Genomic DNA, 21085 nt, shown 5'->3' with positions numbered 1-21085 from the left:
AAGGGGTTGTTGGATCCCCAGTGGACTGTTCTGTCATACAAACCTGGGTGAACAATTCCAGTGTGGCTGTGAGAAGTGGCTATTCCTGCTCTTGTTGCAGTAGGCCAGCCCGTCCCCTGTGCCAGCCATCCCACCAATGCCCGAGCAGCAAGACGCAGGGACTGTCATTGCTTCCCACTGCAGCCAGAAGCCTCTTGCGCTCACTGCAGCAATCACTGAGTTCCCAGCTAGCAACTAGCCCTTGACAGTCCCCCAGTGGCACCCTGGCGCAGCCCCTCTTTTAATCATTCTTTCGAGCTCCTGAAAATCCTGCCACCATGGTTGACATATTAAAAAGGGGGGGGGGGTAATCATTACATGTGAAGATTTAATTCAGTGTGTTATCTGACAGAGAATATTAGGTATGCACATCACAGAGACAAAGCCAAGAATTTTGAGCAAGACAAAGGTATTTTCTGAAGGCCGTTGGTATTCTGATTTCTTACATTTTCTGTTTTGCAGAGCGGCTGAGCTATTAATGGAACCACAGACCACATTTCATAAGGGAGAGTTTTCCTCCAAACGCAGCCTCATTTTCAGCTTAACACTGTTAGCAGCATAATTCCAAAGAAAAATACTACTTTGACCACTTTGCTGCCGTACCTCTTGGTTCCCACTCTAGGATTCTGAGGTATGTCGATTGTGTTGAGTAGTGAGTCATGCTTCACAGCAAGTCCCAGGTCAGCAATGGCACAAGTTTCATTCCTTTTGACTAGAATATTTTTAGATTTCAGGTCTCGGTGTGCAATAGCTGGCTTTCCTGAGAAGCACAAAAGAAACCACAGACTGAAACACCTTCCGTCGGTGTAGCAAAACAGTTATATTTAAGCAGAAAGTATACATCATGGGCAGGTTCACATGACATGAGCCTGCACAGAATAGTCTGTCATGTTGTCCAAACCCTGTTATGGCATTTTAGCATGGTATGTTTGGTTATCAGTAAGAGACAACCATCTGTTCTATGGTTTCCAGATTTTATCATGGTTTCTCTGGTCAGCTGAACCAGCTGCATACCAAGTTCCTGGTATGCAGCTACCACAGAGTCCCCTGGAAAGAGTGGCAGCTGCAGGAGCCACTCTAGCCATCCAGCATGGGACTGAATTTCAGCCACAGTGGCTGATGGGATGCTTGCCAACAGCAAGGCAACTGAACAGGGAGGGTGGAAACCATGCTGGCGTAGAAACCGCTTGATTGTCTGTCAGGTACCTCCAGGCAAAAAATCACACACTATAGAAACCATGCTTTTCATTAAGTGTACTCCTAGCCACTGTGTGTGTGCATGTGCATTTTTGAGGGAGAATGTGAACCATTAACTTCAGAAATGCCTTCTGCCCACAGTGCTTTCTCAGCCTTTGTTTAACTAGCAAAATCAGTCACCCACTATACAGTTTAATTATTTGTTTTCCTTATTCATTTATTGATGGGACAACAAAAATGAAAGAAACCTCTCATACCCAACTTAAGCTCCTCAGATTAAAGCTGATATTATTACTATTATTGTTACCCACTACACTTTTATTAAGTGCTCACACTGTTAATTTTCCAAATGGGGCTAAAGATAAAAAAAAACACCATGTCCGTCCACATACTTAGAATCTAATACATACAATACAGAGGGAAAGAAGGATATGATGGAAACAGGAAAACAAGCAAATGGAGATACTAATTATTCACAAAACTACACGAAAGTTTAACAACCAGGCAGAAAGACAAGTGAAGGAAATGGATCTGAGAAAGAATGAGCAAACAGTGGCTGATCCTGGCCAAGCTGAAGGTGGAAGCATGCCCCGTTACGTCTCCCACCCATTCAGAGCATTCCTTGATCCCATCTGAAGGGAATGTCATGGGCAGACATCTGTGCTAACAGGTCTACATACCTTGCGTGCCAACAATCTCCATATGAAGATGCGCTAGGCCGCTTGCTATTGAAAAGGTCAGCTTTACCATCCGGTCTGCTGTCACCGCATTGCTGTTTAAGTAGTCAAACAAAGAGCCTTGCTCATAGTATTCAGAAACAAGCCACAGCTGAGTCCATATTCCATTATCTGTGGAGAGAGATCTTTTTATTTAACACTAGTTTGTGTTGAAAACAGTGCAGCACAAGGGTTCCGTAACTGTAAAATTAACCAGGCTTTGCAGAATCCTTTGTCAGAGGTATATCCAGCAACACAGAAGAGTCCATCAGGCCCAGACAGCATTTCACCTGCTAAAGCTGCAGTCCTCAGCACGCTTACTAGGCAGTAAGTTCCACTGGACACAGAAGTGCTCCTGTTCACGGGAAGGTGCACAGACAGTGCTACACTGGTTGGAAATCCCTTGTGAAAATCAGCATATTAGAACAGCCTTCCCCAACCTGGTACCCTGCTGGCTAGGAATGATGGGACTTGCAGTACAATACATCTGGAAGGCACCAGCTGGAGAAGAAGGAATTAGACACAGAATGGGAAGTTCCAAGCACTGCCTGTTTGCAGGCTCCCTTTTCCCATTTGCTCAGCAGGTCCTGAACTGCATTAGGACCACCCATTTTGACCATTTGGTTAGAGCAGCCTTCCCCAACCCTGTGCCCTCCAGACATTTTTCTCTACAGCCACCAGAATTCCTGAAGATTGGCTTTGCTGGCAGGGGCTGATGGGCTTTGCAGTCCAAACCATCTGGTCAGCATCACTTTGAGGAAGGCTGGCTTGGAGTCTTAGATGGCCAAGTATGCGTGTTTAGATGGAAAAGGCCTTACAGTTCCCAGCATTCCCCAGCCAGGGTGGCTGTCTAGAAAATGTTGACTGTTGAAGACTTTTGGTTGTTAATATATTTTAGCTTTAATTGGGCGATTCCACTTTGAGTATAACCACACCTGGATCTTGCGGAATCCCTTTTCCTCTCTCCACTTTCCAAGGGCTAATACTTACTTGTTGCTTTACATGGAGAACTGGAATATCTCTTCCTCCAGACCTATTTTCTGAATAAGTGACTCTTCAAATGGAAGAGTAGACTATAACACACACTCCTTGGGAAAGCAAAGCAAAGCAGGCCTTCAAATGTGATTCCCACACTGGCTTATTTGTTAACATGGGAATGGGAAGGATGTACTGCTATTCTACCATGGGTGGAATCCAAGGCAGTGCATTAAATAAAATCAAATGAATAAAATGGAGCTATGTAAATCGCCTTGGGTTCCACAGAAGAGGACAAGCTAGAGATACAATGTAATAGTAATATCAAAGAACATCATAAAAGAACCACTAAAATTCAATCACACACACACACACACACACACACTCCCTACCATACAGTTACACATAAAAAGATGCCAGAAGAGCATCGGTAATTATCCATTATTTAAAAAGAGTGCTGAAAGCAGTGTTAAAAAATACCCAGATGTACAGAGTAGAGGCCAAGGGGCGAAAAAGGGCCTGCAGAGAGTGCCCAAGCCTTGGCAGACTGGTGGGCAACTCCATGAGCCACATTAGGCCAAGGAGCCAGCCCTTCCCTGTGATGGACTCTGCCTGATAATAAAGGCAACACACGGGCCTCCTATGGGAAGAAGTTCCATAATTGGGACAAATCTGGAGAGGAAATGGCTACTTCGCTCTGGCAAGAAGCAGTCTCCATCCCCACTGGTGAAGGCCTTCTGGAAGGGGGTCTCCACTCATGATCTCAGCTGGCCATGCCCCCATGGGAGTCATAGAGGAATCCTGGTAGCTCACAGCAGTATTGCAAAGTGCCCCTTCCCTTCCCTTCCCTTCCCTTCCCTTCCCTTCCCTTCCCTTCCCTTCCCTTCCCTTCACCAAAAGCAATCCAACATCAGCAAAGATATTATCTAGCACACAAGAAGCATTGCGAAACTGTTTGAAAGTGCCACACCTTTGTTATCAGCAGCAATAAAACCCAAGATATTTTCATGCCTCAGCATTATTGTTTGATAGATTTCTGCCTCTCGAAACCAAGACCTTTCATCCCTCGAGGAAAAGATTTTCACAGCAACGTCTTCGCCACACCATTTTCCACGCCAGACTTCACCAAATCGACCTTTTCCTACTGTTTCCTGAAGAACAATGGTCCTTGCAATTGTTCTCTGGACAAGTAACGGTAACCCTAATAACAGAAATATTGGTGTTTTAAAACACAGCGTTTACAAAATTCTTTAAAAAATACTACCGTGCCACAATATATACAGAATGATGGTCTCTGATTCATGAAATCCATGTCATATTAAAAAAAAATGGCAGCTTCCCACTGTTTTTGATGGTGGATTGCTCTCCAACCATATGCCATTTAACAGCAAATTCAGGTGGTAGCAACAGGACTTGGCTTGTACAGTGGTACCTCCGCTCACGGATGCCTCAGTTCATGATCAAATCGGGTCGCGAACAGAAATTTCTGAAAAATTTTGCCTCGGGTTGCAAACTCTGCATCGGGTGACAATTGCGATTGCGCTCGTCTTCCCCCCCCCCCCCCCCCCCCCCCGTGCCCCCGTGATTGCCCACATCCCCCCCCCGAGCACACCCGGGATTGTGCCTGTCTCCCCCCCCCCACCCCCACCTGTCTATGGCCACAATTGCAGTCGCGCTCATACAGGGATGACGGGCGCAATCACAGTCATGCTGGGGGGGAGATGGCCATGATCTCTGTTGTTCTTTGTCACTTTGTGTCAAATTTTTGGTTAAAAAAATAGTTACAGAACAGTTTAACCTTATTTACATTGAACCTTATGGGGAAATTTGACTTGGGTCATGACCAATTTGAGTCACGACCAGAGTCCTGGAACAGATTAAGTTCATGAGCCAAGGTACCCCTGTATAGAACAAGTACATCAAGAAGTTCGAAGAAGTGCACCAACAATAGCAAAAAGTGACTCTCTAAGGGGGCAGAAAGTACCCCCTACCTACAACTCAACAAGGATCAAGTATGCTGAGCAACGCAGATAGTTGATGTTCAGCTAGAAAGGGAAAGGAGGAGTGAAGCATCCTGGAAGAGGAGATGGCTGGCTGAGACCCCAAACAGGAGTACTAGTGTTAAGACATGACAACATATTGCAACAAGATGCCTTCTATTCGCATTAACCACAGTGGATTGTTGTAAATGAAGGTCAGCTAGATGGGCTCATGGAAAAAGGCTAGGGCATTCTCTAATTTAGTTTATATTAAAAAGGACAATTTGGGGAATAAGCCTGGATGTTTCTCTCAATATATCTTATGCACATTGCTAACTGAAAGCAGTGCCCACACACCCAGAATAGAAAAGAGCAAGAATAGAAAGCCAGCGTGGTGTAGTGGTTAAGTGCACAGGGTGGGACTCAAGAGATCGGATTCTCAGTCCTCACCCAGTCATGGGGCCGACTGAGTGACTTTGGGCCAGTCACAGACTCTCAGCCCAACCTACCTCACAGGGCTGTTGTTGTGGAGATAAGACTGAGAGCAAGAAGAGGAGAATAATGTAATCCCCTTTGAGTTCCTTGATAGGAAAAAGGTGGGATAAAAATATAATTAAGTCACCTTTGTCTCCAAAGTTAAAGTATACTCACCAGGGAAGCATGTCACCATGCATGTGCTTGCACAGTCCTGAACGATCCTTCATGGTGGTTCACCATTTTCTCCTCTTTCTATGACCTATGACAGCTTAACCAGCTAGTGATCTCTGGTGAACTCTAGTGAACCCTAGCACATCTCACAGCAGGAGCAAACTTTTTGCCCTCCTCTAAAAACTGGGACTAATATAGAACAAGTTTGCCATAGTTGTTCTACATTTGGGATGAGGCTGCGTTAGTTTGGTTTGGATTGGTCTGGCTAATTCAGCCACAAGGATGGTGGCCGGATTGCAGGGAAAGCCATATGAAGTGAGACGGAGGGAACTGGTTCTTTTCAGCCTGGAGAAGAGGAGACTCTGAGGGGATCTGTTAGTGACATAGAGGTACATGAGGGGGCATCACACGGAGGTGGGTAGAGACCTGTTCTCCCCTGCAGACAAAGGCAGGACACACTCCAGCAGAGCCAAGCTCAAGGAACCAAGGTTCAATTTGGATGCCAGGAAGTACTTCCTGACAGTTACAACCCTAGGCATATGGAATGGGCTTCCATGGGAGGTGACTGAAGCCCCGTCAGTTCAAGGACAGTCTAGACATGCACATGGTAGGCATGTCATGAGTGGAGCTGGCTGGAGCCGGGGGTAGGCTAGATGGCCTGGGAGACCCCTTCTGACTTGCTCTGTTTCTAGTTTCACAATTCCCAAGCAGATGCCTGGATAATAAAGTGGTCCAGGTTAATGTCAAGGATGATGACCAAGCACATCAACTCAAAAGTGGTGTAACCACCATTAAAATGGCCTCTTTTAGGAACACCCACTGATAGATTGGTCCTAACACCAGGCCTCCTGGGCACTCAGCTTAGAAGAAAAGAGAGTTTAGCCCCTGTCTCTACTTCACATGTGGCATGGTGTTAAGTAAGGAGATTCATCTAAATCTACACTTATTTCAAAACAGTTTTACTGTTTCTGGCTCAGGAAACAACCCGAAATTGTCAGTCTGACCTTTGAAGCCGAAACCTTTGTCACTCACAGACACATAAAGAATAGTCTGGAAATGCTGCACAGACTCCAGTCACTACAGCTTTCTACTCATGAACCCCTTCCACATTTGGCTTATGGTCAGATATTGCTTAGAATAGCTAAGATGGTGCTTTTTCCTGGAAAACTCAGCTTGTTGGTGGAGAAATACACCAAAAATGCTTACTGCAGTTGAAATTTCTAAAGCAACCATTGACTTAGAATTAAACAGGTCTTAGTAGATCGTGGATCAAGATCTCAGTAGATCTTGTGGAACACCTAGAGCAGGACTGATATGTAAGTTCTGTACCACATGGGAAAGCAATGTGCCTGTCACGGCAAGCATGGGGGTTGGACCCGATGGCCCCTTCTATGATTCTATACACTCCCACCATGTCAATATGAAGGCACACGTTAAGCATCCATGGAAATGCCAAGTTATCCTGCAATGCGTGTACAACATACCAGATCCTGACCCGGATGTTGTCATATCAAAAATAAGGTCTCGGAGGCTTTTGCCTGGATTCACCAGATTGCATTCCGATAAAGGTTCTTCAATGTTTGGCCTTCTTTTCTTCCTGAATCTGCAGTGGTGGCCTTGACAAGTGTATACAGCCAGCATGAGAACTACCGACAAGATACATGTGGGTACGGTTATCATCACTGTCAGCTCCATCGGTCCCAGCTTTGATTTGCTTGAAGTATCTTGACCTTGAAGATAGACAAAACAGATGTGGTGCGCATCTTGTATGCTCTATTCCCATCTCAAAAAGTCTTAGATATACTTTTTAAGGGAAGTGACCCAATGGTTTTATAGGGACAATATCCAACACAGTGTGTGGCTTGACAGAGCAGTGCTTCATTTCCCAGCCCCTTTGCTCCTCCAGATATGCTCCAGAAAGTCCCTCTATCCTCCAAAGCCATTTTTGAGTTACATAAAACTCTTAATTGAACAGATGCCTAACTACACAACTTTTGCTGTGTGATAATGAGTAGTACCCAGTGAGTCCCTCTAGCTTCTGTCAATGTAACCTTCCTTCTTTTGCATCAAGGGAGGTGATCAACTGCAGAGCAGGATGAATCACAGCCTTGCTCCACTACACTGATGGAAATTAGAAGGGATCAGTGGATGCCTCTCATTATTTCAGTGTACAGGGTTAGAGTTGTGAAGTTAGCCATCTGTTTGATAAAGTGTTCTGTGTATCTCAAAAGCTCCCCACTCAGCATCATCAGTCAGTTGGACAACAAGGAAAGACGTTTATCATTTTTCTCATTCATTGCCTTTCAGTTGGTTGACCAAAGGGAATAGCCTTTTATATCTCTCAGTAACATGATAAGATACGGAAAAGGTATTACACAAAAAACAAAAGCTATACGCTCTTGTAGGTTCGGCGGAAGATTAGATGGTACACAGAGGACCTCTGGTGACAGAAGGGGGAACTGCAGGGTTGAACGTGCTAAGTAGGGACCTCTGCTGAGCGGAAATGGTATAAGAACATGGTGGATCAATCAGCGTGAGGTTGCAGGGCAGGGACCGCAGCTAGAACTGAAGGTGGGCGACACGCTATTTATTTTAATTCTTTTACAAAGTTGCATTAGGAATTTTATTGGCAGGGGTGGCAGCTAGAATGGAAGGTGGGGAAGACATTATTTAAAGTAAAGTCTTCTTGCAAAAATTAGAATAGGAATTACATTTGCATCAGCCACAAAACATTGTATTGCATCATACATAAAACACAGTGGATAGGATAAAATTGAAAAAGTAAAAACTATAAAAAAATATTTACATCCACCATGGAATTTATCAATTAAAACACTACTGAGAAAACAGATTGACCAAAATGAATCAAAAACCAGGAGTCAGGGCACAACACGATTTAGAGCACTTTATTTTAATTTTGTTGAGCTTTCTGTCACCTGCTTTTATCGTGATTGAGAGGAATGAAAGATGGCTCTGATCTGATATATACCCTAAAAGAACATTAATAGAGGACTAATTAACTCTTTCCAAATTTATCAATAGAAGGAAGGCATGTCATGAGCGGAGCCGGCTGGAGCAGGGGGTCAGACTAGATGGCCCAGGAGGTCCCTTCTGATTCGCTCTGTTTCTATGTTTCTATCTCTATCTATGAAAGGAATGAAGCAACAGTGCATGATCTCCACATGCATATACATCATGTTACAGTGAAACTCTCTGAAAAAGACCTTCAGATAAGGCACAGGGTCTTGCCAGATGCCTGGGCATATCAGGAATAAAGTGTGTGGGGACTTGCCAGAACAGCTTATAGCCCAAGACCCTTGTCTCGTGCTCCTTCCCGAACAGCTGGCATGCCCTAGCTAAATCCAGGATAAATCCTACAAGAGCCCATGCTGTGATTTTAGCAAATCACAAGTGGCGAAGAGTATGGGTTCCAGCCATGGAGCCCGAGTGTGGCTGCAGCATGTCAGTGGCAACGTAAGGAGGAAGAGCCAGGCCACAGCAGCTCCCATGCTGCCATCATAAAAGAAGAAAGGGTGCTGGCAGATGTGGCACAAAAAGGCAGTGGCGTAGTAGAGCCACGAACACAGGGCCAGCACTGTCTTGAATGCTGCCACCCCATTCAAAGTTCACTTTCCTCTACCTTCCCAACATTTAGGGACTGGACTCACTCCTCCCATGATACAGCCTTCAAACGTTGTTAACTCGGACTGTGATTCAGAAGCCGCGAAGGAGGCGAGTGTTTCAGTTCACAGCTGGAACACCAGGGCCAATGGATCCAGAGACAAGCCAGGCAGTTGCTGAGTTCCATGAGGAATTCCAGCAAGCAAGCCAAGAAGGGTGCGGGTGGACTTGACATGATTAGTCCACTCATATGGCATCTAGTTCCGAGGGCGGACTAACTGAAAAGCACTGGCGACTCCTGGCAATTGACCCACAAGTACCAGGCCCACTTGAAGGCAGAGCCAGCCAGTCTTTCTATGGAAGGGAGAAGTATTTAGTTTGGAATCAACTGAGGCACATTTCCCTAACGGCCGGTGTTCTGTGTTTGTAGTTTTGCTATCCAGCCTAGCTGGTCAGCTTAAGCACAGTAAAGACTTGTAGATGGGAAGTATTGTCCTGGTCTGAGTGGAAGGAGCAGGAGAAGACCGGCTTGGACACTACCAGTAGCTTTTGGAATGAGGGCGAGGGTAACTTTTCCCAAGAACAATATAGATGGTTCCCAGTTGGAATGCAGAGAATGTTGGGGTGCCTGGGCTTGGGTGGGCAACCCAGGTCCATCGGTTTTACGCCAGACCTGCTCCAAGTGGAGAGGAAAATGGCTAGAACTGGGTTGTGGATATGGACTAGCACAGTGCCCGGCATTTCTCTGTTCTCCTTAGGGGCTCATCTATGGGCCATGATAAGTTCCTGTGCTTCAAAATTTTGCCACTATGTCACAGCAAAAAGAAAATGGTTCACAGCTGAGACAAGAAGTCAGCCTTCAACTATGGTCGTTTCAAAACAAATAGGCAGAGCAACCTGGGACGAAAAACATGAATGATAGTTAACCCCAGTCAGAGTTTACAAAGCAGGTAGGAACATGGTGTGTGTTTTTAAAACCAGGGTGGATGACTCCATAAACATCATAAATAGTTTATGGAGAAGGGCAAAAATGTGCAAGAAGAGTATATTTGATGCTTTCCAAATTGACCAAAAACAAAAGCTTTTTCTGGTTTGGAAAAAGTTGCCATGTAATAGAGTTCGGGGGGGGGGGGGCGAGATGCTAAGAGGACACAGGTCAATTTCAGCTGCAGGATACACAGTGATAAAGTGACACCTACTGCCTTAAATGTAGCTAATTACTCTGTCATGTGCAGCCAACATTCTGCTCCGGTAAATAAATCCCTCCATAGATCGGCTGTCACAGCCAATAAGCTTATCGCAGAGGTCAGACTTGTGTTCAACAAAGAAGTTCCACAGACACTGCCCCCCTCTTTGCATGTTCCTCACCCAAAGTAACACATCTGGAGCAGAAGCACCACCAAGCGTCCATGCTTAAAGTGCGAGTGATCGCGCAGGGACACAGGCAGCCCACAGAGTCTCCCACGCATGGCCAGTGCATAAAAGGTGCACCTGTCATGTTCAACATGCACTTACGTCCTGTGTGTTGGTCATTTGCGCACCAGTTTGCATGCCTCTGCTGCATGCAGATGCTCAGACGGGAAAGCACTCTATACAGGTTCAAAACAAACAATGTCCAGAAGCACAAGATGAGGTTGTACCAAATGGATCTCAGTGATTTCCGTCCTACCATCAACACCCAGCCAAGCCTGATGTCAGATGGATATTCTCAACAGTCCATTGTTTGCTGAGGAGATATCCTCTCCCCTACTCTGCTGCACCCCAGCCAAACTTTCCAGATGATTAGCCCCAAAGGGACCTGTTCTCACTTTAGCCTAACATGATACAGCTCCTGAGGATGCTTTACTGAAGGAGTTAAATGCACAGTCTCTTGGCTGTTTGGTTCAACCTTGCAGGCAAGAAATGAACCCTTTCAGATAAGTTGCTTGCAAGATCCATCAGTCAATATGACCTATGACATAAAGGTACATGTCAGTACACAACAGAATCCTTTCTGGCATCTAAATGTTTTGTATTTTGTGTGAAAGGTTAGTATGGCCACCAGCCAACAAACTGTTTCATTCCAGTTTTTGATTCAGATTACTAAACAAGCCACAAAGGGCATATCTGCACTAAATATTTATCTAAGTTTAATTATTATTGTCCTCCTGGATATGGCAGCTATTATTTATGAATTATTTAATAGGTTTTAATACTGCTTGAATTATTTTGAAATAAGTTGCTAGACAAGATGTGAACCAGATGTGAACCTTTGGTGTGAACCAGCTGGGTTCTCGACACTCATAACTATGACGGCAGTGTCCTCAAATGTTCGACCAGAGGCGATTACATTTTTCAGTGCTCTGGAAATCTGCTTCTTGCTTCTTCCTTACAGCTCAGTGCCTTTGCTTGGAAGTATGGGCCACTGATTTTAACTGAGCTTACTTCCAAGTATGCATGCTCAAGAATTCAGACACTACTCTCCCAAGGGTTTGATCAAAAGATTATTATTTCTGTCTGGGCAGAAAGAGAGAAGGTACAAAGAAATCCAGGAACACAGAATGTTCTGTCTATTGAACACTAAAATCTATTTATAACTCCATACTAGGACACCCAGAGACAAGTCATAAGAGACATCTACAGTGTCATAAGGATAAACTTATAAACTACCCTGAAAATACAAAAAAAAAAGTTATACAAAATGAAATGATAGCATGACTCAAGTCTGGCCAAAACAAGAATTAGTATTGCCCCATCACCATGTTTCTTTCTCAGGAAACATAAAATAAATCTCCTGTTGATTTAATTGTCTCTAATGGAAAACAGTAAAAAAAAAAGTTTTGCACTTCCAGTGTTTGAAAACCTAGCCACTTATTCATGTTCAAAAACAGAAGTTGTTTATAAATTAACTTGCAATCAGCTGTATAAATGACAACTGCCTGATGGGTTTAAAGTACCATGTGAAGTACCATAGGCGGCTAATGAAGGCCATTTCAGAGCGATGGAAGAGGATGTTATTTGGTTGCTAAGCAGTTGAAAATAGCCCTCAGAGAAGCAAGATAAATGGAAAACAATATATAGTAAGAGTAAACCAATTACAACTACTAGCAGAAAAACATATTGATACATAGTAGTGCTTTAGGCACTCTTTAAAGCACTATTGCAAATGTTAAAGCAGGCCTGGGCCTGAACAAAGTAAGCGAACCTGCACATATTAACTTGTAATGAGAGTTCACTGCATTCAGTGGGGCTTCCTCCCTTTGGAGGATCCAAACTGTGCCCAAGATGCAAGCAGATATGACTTGAAATGTGCCTCCAGCAGCTGCCTCTTTTCTCTTTTTCATTCTTACTGTGGAGTAGGCAGCAAGTGACAAACTGAAGTTTGCCCATTAAGATAAGTCCAGGAAAAGAAAACCAGACAAGATTACCATTGGTCCAGTCCTAATGCTCAGAATAAACAGGCAACCTGATTGCTCATGAGCGGCATTACCAGTGGGGTTAGCTGTGCTTGAACAAAGGGCACTGCATATCTCAGTCACCAGCATTTATCAGAAGGTGACTCTTTACTTAACGTTTGAGAGAGATTGCCTTTAGTCTCACGTATACATAATCCCCAGTGCTTCAAAAACAGTTGATCCAGCAAACTACACCATTACTGAGGTCTTCTGAAGTTGCTCCTCAGCAAATATTTATAACCTAAATTATAGCTACCTAAAGAATTTTGAATCCCAGCATTTTCCATCCCAAACAATCACTCCATATTACAAACCCACCTGAACCTATGCTAGATTACAAACCATTGTCTGTGAGGGGCCAACGAACAAGCATATCAAACCATGGTTTCAAGCTGATTTAAAAGCAAACCAGAGGTTATGTTACTAAATGCAAGCCACTGTTGGAGTCGCTGCTCTGCTTCAAGAACTTGCTACACGATGGAGATGGCAATGAATGTATGAAATACAAAATGAAAGTAGCCATGTAGGACTAAATCATGTTTTGCCTGTCATCATTTGAAAGGGGAAACCACAATGTTGGTTCTAAACCATGATTTGGAGTGGCATCTCAGTTAAGCCAATGGAAGGACCTTCGCTATAAATATGGATTAACAATGCACAGTCTTTTAAGACCCAGAACCCACTTTAAACTCAAACCTGAAACCATTTTTTGTTTTGCTCTATTTTTAACTTTTGACCAAGCATGTCCTTGTTTCTTTCTCAAGGCAGATCTACACTGCAGACAGAACTGATTCAACAGTTGTTATTTCTTCCTAAAGAACTGGGGATGGAATTTGTGTACAGGAGTGTATGTAGAGATACAACAGAATTATTTACATCTGCTGTGAACTACAATTTCCCTGATCATATCTGGGAATCAAGACAGTAAAGTAGTAAAGAGTGGGCACATATACCAAAGAGGGATCCTCCCTTTATTCCCTTTTCCTTCTCTTGCGCCCTTTTGCAAAACAAGGATTTCATTGTTCTAACGCTTGTGGTGAGCTTAAATCAGGTTGGGGCCACCTATGGATGAGGACTAATAGCCTGGCTGCACAGGTTACATCACCTAAACCAGGGGTCTCAAACTCGCAGCCCGCAGGCCACTTGCCGGGACGGGTGGGGCACGGGGAAGGGGCCCTGTGGCCTTCAAAGTACCGGCGGCGCCCAGGCCGGCCTCCGGGAGCCACATGGGATGAGCGGCCCACCACCACCGCGGTGGTGGAATACTTGATGCAGCCCAGCCTCACCCAGACTCTACTGCCAGCAGCCCCCAGGTAAGCTGAATTTGAGACCCCTGACCTAAATGAAAAGGGGTGTCTGGAGCACCCCAGCTGTGGCTTCCCATCTACATTTAAGGGCCAGGTCTGTCTGCCAGGCAGAGACATTTGGAGCTATACTGGGCATGTGGTTACCATGTGAATGCAACTATTACTATGTGGGACATGATGCTACTGTTTGCCAGGAATGCCATTTAGAATTTCATCAGGGAAGGTAAAAATATTTGATGGCAGGCAAGATTCACAATCAAGTGTTCAAGGCCTGTTCATGAATATAAGCAGTTCCAATCCTTTAGTTTTTCTTTTTTCTTTCAGAGTACACACTAAACCAGGAACTTAGCAATGAAGGAAAAATTAATCTCATTTACATTTCAATACAAACTTACCTAATTTGCACTTCCTGAACCTGTCTGTGAACCAACAGACAGTTACATATATTTCAACATTCTTTTTTTTTCCTTCCTCCTTCCATCCCCTCTGCAGAAAGGGGTGAAAAAACCAGGGGTTCAGTTCCTTTCCTAGAACCTTGCAGGCTAAAAGCTTACCTACTCCCTTCTCAGCTCTTCAGTATCAGAGATAATCCATTCTTCAAATGATAAGCTGATGTTTAAAATAGAAACAAACTGGATTTCATTTTAAAATTTTTGCTTCGCCATAATTATACGTTGGTGCCAGTGAGCTCCCTCTCATTCACAAAAAATATACCAATTCAATTTGTGCCCAAATAGTCCTGGTTTATAGTTACTTATGTGGCCCTTTTGTAAAATAATTAGAATTAAGCTGTGCACCAACATAAAATGATGGTTTGCTGTATGCCTATAGGATGCCTTGACATAGGTATACTTTCTTCAGAAGCCTTAGAACAGGGGTGGCAACCTCCTGAGGGCAGAGGGCTAAATTACACACTGACACACACACACCAGCAGAATATGCCTCTGCTGCTACTGCTCTGCCAAACTTCTGTGGAACAGGGAAGAACACTCCCCGTTTAAAAGGCAACAGTGACAGCTTGCCACCAGTATTCAGCAATGCAGCAGCAGCAGCCATCGTAAAGCTGAATTTTGGCAGGAAATCAAATTAATATTTTAAATGAAGGCTATTTTCTCTGGATGCTGTTGCCAAGCCACCAAATTTCAGGGGGAAATTCAGCAACGGTGAGAGCCCCAAGATGACCTGTGAGAGCCACATGTGGGTTCTGTGTCACCCGCTCTTGCCTCAGAATTTCTCAGTGCTAAACAATTTTTTTTGAATAAGTTTTATTCTTAATATATACCTAACAAAAAAAACCTAAAAAGCATCTAGCATTGATGACATCAGACCTACTGGGTCAGCCCCCCACATTTTTTCTTTTTATGTTAAACTATAAACATATTTAAGTCTGTGCGTAGTCCCGTTTCTCTAGCCAATGATAAAAAGAGTCCCAAGTTTATAGAAGAGTCCCAAGTTTGATAGAAGTGGGTGCTAAACAAATCATTGAGACTGTTCCAAGGTATCGCGTACTGGGGCTGCCAGGATCACTCACTTCCTGCCTTCTTGAGTCTCTTGAACCAACCTAATTGCTCTAGGCAGAGAAGATTTAACTTCCAGCTCCAGAAGTACAGGCTGACGATTCTTTTCTAAGCACAGACTTATTTAAAACAGATTAGCACCAAACCAGATAGAAGGCAAACAGTTTGTTACATGTATAATCATCTCTTTATTCTAATCTGATTTGAAAAATCCTGTTTACTCCGTATGTGTGCTAACAGGAGGAAAATCAGTGCAATTTCGACCACAAAACTGGCCCAGAATTGCAAAAAGCAAATAAAGACAACCTTTGCATTCAGTGCTGTGATATGTGCATCTTAAGCTCATGTTACTATATGACATCTTTCTTCTGGATTTGTGTCTTCAAAATCAGAGTACCAGGTGGAAATGTAAAATAAACATATAGCACAGATGCAGCCATCATTCATAGAATTCCTGCGGCATTTGGGTCATTGACTGGCAGCAGCTTTTTCAAGTCTTTCATTTTAGACTCCTGCCTTTTTAAATCCAAGCATACAAGGGGTTAAAGAGAGAGTTTATACCATGCAATATGTGTATTGCATGGTATAAACCATGGCCTTTCCATGTTTAAGGGCTTCATAAGGAATGCTGTATGTCAATATTAACACTTCCACTGTCCCACATTCAAGGAAGCAAAACCTCTGCAATGTAAAAGCCTGAAGCTATCTCCTTAAGGAACAGTCTAGAGAAAATGGTCTTGATAGAATAGTTCATTTGCAAACACATTCTGCCAGACACAAAACTATATCCATTCTGGGCACTTCATTTAACCTTTCCTATGTTTCTAGGGGGACTGCAGGTGGCGCAGTGGTTTAAATCGCTGTGCTGCTGGGCTGGTTGATCGAAAGGTTTGAATCTGCACAACGGGGTGAGTTCCTGTTGCTCCGTCCCAGCTCCTGCCAACCTTGCAGTTCGAAAGCATGCAAATGCAAGTAGATAAAAAGGTACAACTTTGGTGGGAAGGTAACAGCGTTCCGTGCACTTCGGTGTTTAGTCATGCCGGCCACATGACCACGGAGACTGTCTGGGGACAAACGCTGGCTCCCTCGGCTAGAAAATGGAGATGAGCACCACCCCCTAGAGTCAGGCATGACTGGACTTAATGTCAAGGTTTCTAGGACATTTAGAAGATCCTTATTTTAATTTAATTTTTAAGGGCATATGTCCTCTGTTTCATACTCTGTAATATCGTGGCAGAGGTACTAGACAATAGTGCCGCACATTTTAGTGGTTTGCCAGACTCGTATCAACTGCCTCCCCGTACTGGTGGGAATGTGAAGCATCAGGCAGGCTAACAATTCTATCCTCCTACTTTTGAAGGCAACCAAGATAACACTTCAAGCAGCCACAGTGCGACACTGCAGTCCAAGCACTTCTATCAACATTAAAAGATGGAGCAAAATAGTGTTGCACAGATGTTCCCCTCTATATGGGAACATCTGCGAAGGGGCTATATGAAAGGAGCAGGTACAGGAATTGCCTTGCTCACCAGGTTCCTTCCACATCCCAAATTCCACATACTGACTGATTCTCATGACACAGTGGCCCACCACAGCTTGCTACCCATGCTGGGTTGTCATGTCCTGCAAACTTTCCCATGCTTGGGCATGGACAACAAGCCAAGCCAACAAACCATGGGTTGTTGTAGAGGTTGTTGTAATCATGATCTGTGGTCATGTCGTTTGAAGCCAAATGGCCAACTCCACTGTGGATACAGAGAAGTTTGAGAACTGCAGGCTGCATTGCAAGAATTCTAAAAAACCCTCTTCCCATGCTTGTCTTGGGGCTACTGAGTAAACACTACTGCCAGCTGTCCCCAAAGTACCCAAGTGGCACATAAGCAAAACTGGCATTTGGTTTCTACCCCTCCCTACCACCACCAGAAGCCATTCTGAGTTGCTGCAGCTTTTCCCCCCTTTAAACATGTTTTTGGAACAGCCAGCTTTCACAATCCCCATTTGGAAGCAGTCCCTTCAAAGTACCTCAGCAACATGTTGGAGTTGTCCAGCCTTCAAAAATAAATAAATAAAATAAAATAACTTTTCACAGAATAATACTTTTCACAGTTCCACAAGAGCAGCCTTTGAAGCCTCAGCTCAGGCCATGGCTAAGAGGATGTCTGAACATTGCCCAAAGAGGGCTTCAAATATATTTTATCCCTTTGTTTTCTCTAGACAGTTGCCAGAAGATGAACTGTGCAGAAAAGCAACGCTGCAAGGGATTTTAGGCTGCAAAAATGTTTTGGGAGAATTTACACTTCCAGTGCAGCAAGAGTAAGATCTCCCCTGTACTTTAGTTTCCCCCAGACTGCATGTGTTGCATTTTGTCCCAATCCTCTAAGAACTCAGGAAAGTGCAGAAGCGCACCTCATGCCTTTTCTCTATGGGAAAAGGAGTTTGACAGGAAGCTTTATGAAGGGGTTTTGGAATAAGAAATGTTGGTTTTGGACTGGGACATATTCACATGCATGTTCTTGTGTCAAACCACCTATTTCCTGCTTAAAATCCCCTTTTAAAGGGACACAGATTCAAAACTCTCTCAAAACGCCATTTTCCTTAGGAAACAGCCTTGACAGTCAGCTCTCGCAATCTCCAGGAATAAAGTTTAACGGAGAAAAAAGCCAACCATGCCCAAAACAGCTCACAGGAGCAGCCGGGAATAGGGGAACAGTTTGTTCCTCCTGCAGTGTCCCCTGGGATGCCTGCAAGAGGATGGAGGGGCCAGCAACCCACAACCAGCCTGGCACTCTGTTGGGCTCACTCTAGGTTATTCACACAACTACCAACCCACCAATAACCCAGTTTATTGCCCAGGATGCATTGTCAAGATGTGCAAACACAGCCAGCCTGCCGAATGTATTCACGTCACACTGTAGTGCTGGTTTTGAGTACCTATACTTGGATGGGCGACATGGCAGCAATGGCATTTTGGCAAGGAAAGATGGGATATAGAGCCAATAAATATAATAAGATTTAACAATAAAAAAACAAATGGACACTTGGTGAACAGTGGCCTGTATATGTAGGCATTTGCATATATCACTGTCTCATCTGCATACATTGCATATGAATGGGCTGTGCAAATCTGCACAGGGACTCAGGCATACAATCTGGCCCTTCCTCACTTACAGTGACTATCAGCATTTGGCTGTGATGGGCTAAAAGGAGAAACACAGCCAGTGTTTAGTCTGCCAGCTTTAAGAACAAATCCAAATTGGAATAGGCCTCTGACTTCTATGACTCGCTATATCTAAAATCACTCTAATCTAACATATGATTTATTTTTAATGTGATGTTTATTAATACCATAATGAATATTACATGTCTATGGTATTTTTAATTCTTCATTTAAAACACCATGTTTTATCTGCTTGGATATTTATTACTTCTTTTTAAATCATTTTAAACTATTATTGCTGCTTTAGAAACTTTCCTTAAAACATTTTATTATCTCTTAATGTATATTATTTTTATTATACATGTTGTCCTAAAAGGTTTGATGATTAGAAATCTCATACACTAAATAATCTGAGATACAAAACTGAACTCTAGGCAGGTCTCCTCATACTTCCAAGGCAAAATAAAACAGTTTCCTTGTCCTACTCTCAAGCCACAGTTAAAACTGAAACAAGAAATCTACTATAATTAAACATTAACAGCAAGATAAACATACTATGAAACAAAACATCCACAGGTTTTCACACAACATGAAACTGATGCCTTATCAGACTTCATTCTGTACAACCAGGATTCAAAGCTGCCCATAGCTCTCTGAAAACTAATCACTTTTCACATGAAAGCGTCCTTTTCCAAATAAAATCCTTCTGCTCATGGCAACTTACTTCTTTTCCTGGGCTCTGGCTGCTATCCAATGCCTGCTTTCCCCCACATAAACCCCACTTAATGGGTTCTTTTCTCAAGGAAATATGCAGAGGCTTCCTTTGCTTGTTTCCTTGCCCTTCAGGCTCCCCTAAACGGTATTTATGCAGTGGCATGAGGGGGTCTGTAGCCCTTCTGCAGTAGGCAGGTAGTTTATGCCATCACCTTTCACCCTGATGATACTCAAACACCATCACTTAATTTCTCCAGATGTACAGTAAATATTGCTAGTATGTGTACTTCAGAAATAGCACTTGTAAAAGCATCATGTTGTTGCCTGGTTTCTCTTATGACAATGTGGAAAAAGAACCCAAGTCAGATAACTCCTGCAGCATTTAAGGCTGCCAAAGAGTCTAGCAACTTGGTCAGAATTTCAGCAATATCATTTTAAGAGAGGATTGCATAAAATAGTTACTCCATGTTCCTTAGAATAAGACACAGAATTAAAATTCTGGGCTCTCAAGCACAATTAATTTTGGGTGCTTCACTATGAATTTCAAGTGAAATTATTTCTCACAGATTATGCCTGCCTGCAAGATCCCTCTACTGATGCTTAGCACCTTGAATTCCATGTTCCTTCTGACCGAGGGAGTCTCTTTCTATGTTGTTGCTGTTTTTCTCCCACTCTCACAAGACTGAAGTCCAAATACCATTACGAAGATAGGGCTGACACCAAACAAGGAATGCTGGAATATGGTAATGTTCTGGGTTTTGTGTGGGTTTGTGGTTGCAGACTACATATGCATGCTCCCCAAAATTCTGTCCTCAGGGTCAGGAATCAAAGAAATGCACTGAAGTCATACCAGAACCGGAATAGCTCTTCCAGCATAAGTGGCTGACTGAGCAAGTCAAACAGCAAAAACACCTTCCAGGTCTCCCAAACATGCAAGGCAAAAAGTTTGAGTCTGTGCCTGTACACGCACACACGCTAAAATTACCATTATGGCTATCTGAAGCAACAATCTTTTCATAATGTTTCAATAAGAAACACTTCTTGCCGGCTTCAGCAATACAAATGTAAATTTCTCTACACATTTGCTTTCCAGCTGTTTTACATTCTCACTCAATAAGAGTAAATGCTTCCCTTCTTTGTTGGCAACCTGGTACAAGTGCCAAAAATTGTGCACGAATCTTTCATTGGTTATCTCCAACTCTAGGTAGGACTAGCACTGGCTTATGAGTTACTACTTTAGATACTGCTTTAGCTCATGACTAAAATATTCCTGCATTTCCTCTGAAACAGCGAAAGGCTGTTAGCTCCAGTCGGCATGCGGCAAGCAAGAAGGTGGCTTGTGAGACAGGACTAATCGGAAACTGGATTGCCCTGAAAATGCTAGACTATTGTCAAGTTCTGTGCAGTGAATGGACTGCATAGTCAGATTCACGTGCCAGGAGGAAGTAAGAAATAAACTCCTTTCTCAGACCACATTTGACCTTTGCTGCTCCTTGTAATAAGGGACAAAAAATAGAATTCTCTGCTCAAAGAAAAATAATTTTGGATGCTCAATGATGAATTGCAAGTGAAAATTTGACTGGAATAAACCACACACCCACATTTTTGTTTAATCTATGATGGATTTCAAAATGAAAATGTATTTTGGCTCATTTCAGTTGCTTTGTCACAATGTATTTTAGTCAACTTCACTTTATTATGGCTCCTCTTCCAAATTGAGGTTTATAGGATCGAAAATATATACATGTGGGTTGTTTTACATTACCTGCTTCTCATCCTTC

The 21085-nt window shown here is 43.4% G+C and overlaps 1 protein-coding gene across 2 annotated transcripts in view; it reads right to left on the bottom strand.

Moving 5' to 3' along the window:
* ACVR1C (activin A receptor type 1C) overlaps nucleotides 1-21085 on the bottom strand; it is a 52227-nt gene that overhangs the window by 13453 nt on the left and 17689 nt on the right. For both annotated transcript variants that reach the window (XR_006413548.1, XM_044418346.1), the window contains exons 3-6: nucleotides 7039-7284; nucleotides 3898-4128; nucleotides 1917-2084; nucleotides 643-799 (exon numbers count right to left, since the gene is read on the bottom strand). Coding sequence is in view for 1 of the 2 variants with exons in the window: in XM_044418346.1 (XP_044274281.1) it covers nucleotides 643-799; nucleotides 1917-2084; nucleotides 3898-4128; nucleotides 7039-7284 (802 nt within the window). In the remaining variant the exon portion in view is untranslated. The remainder of the gene's footprint in view (nucleotides 1-642; nucleotides 800-1916; nucleotides 2085-3897; nucleotides 4129-7038; nucleotides 7285-21085) is intronic.

This window comes from Varanus komodoensis, unplaced genomic scaffold, assembly GCF_004798865.1.
Source record: "Varanus komodoensis strain SLA01 unplaced genomic scaffold, ASM479886v1 scaffold9, whole genome shotgun sequence".
In the NCBI taxonomy this organism is placed as follows: domain Eukaryota; kingdom Metazoa; phylum Chordata; class Lepidosauria; order Squamata; family Varanidae; genus Varanus; species Varanus komodoensis.
Note: the sequence above shows the minus strand (reverse complement) of the source record. Positions and strands in the feature narration are given on the sequence as shown.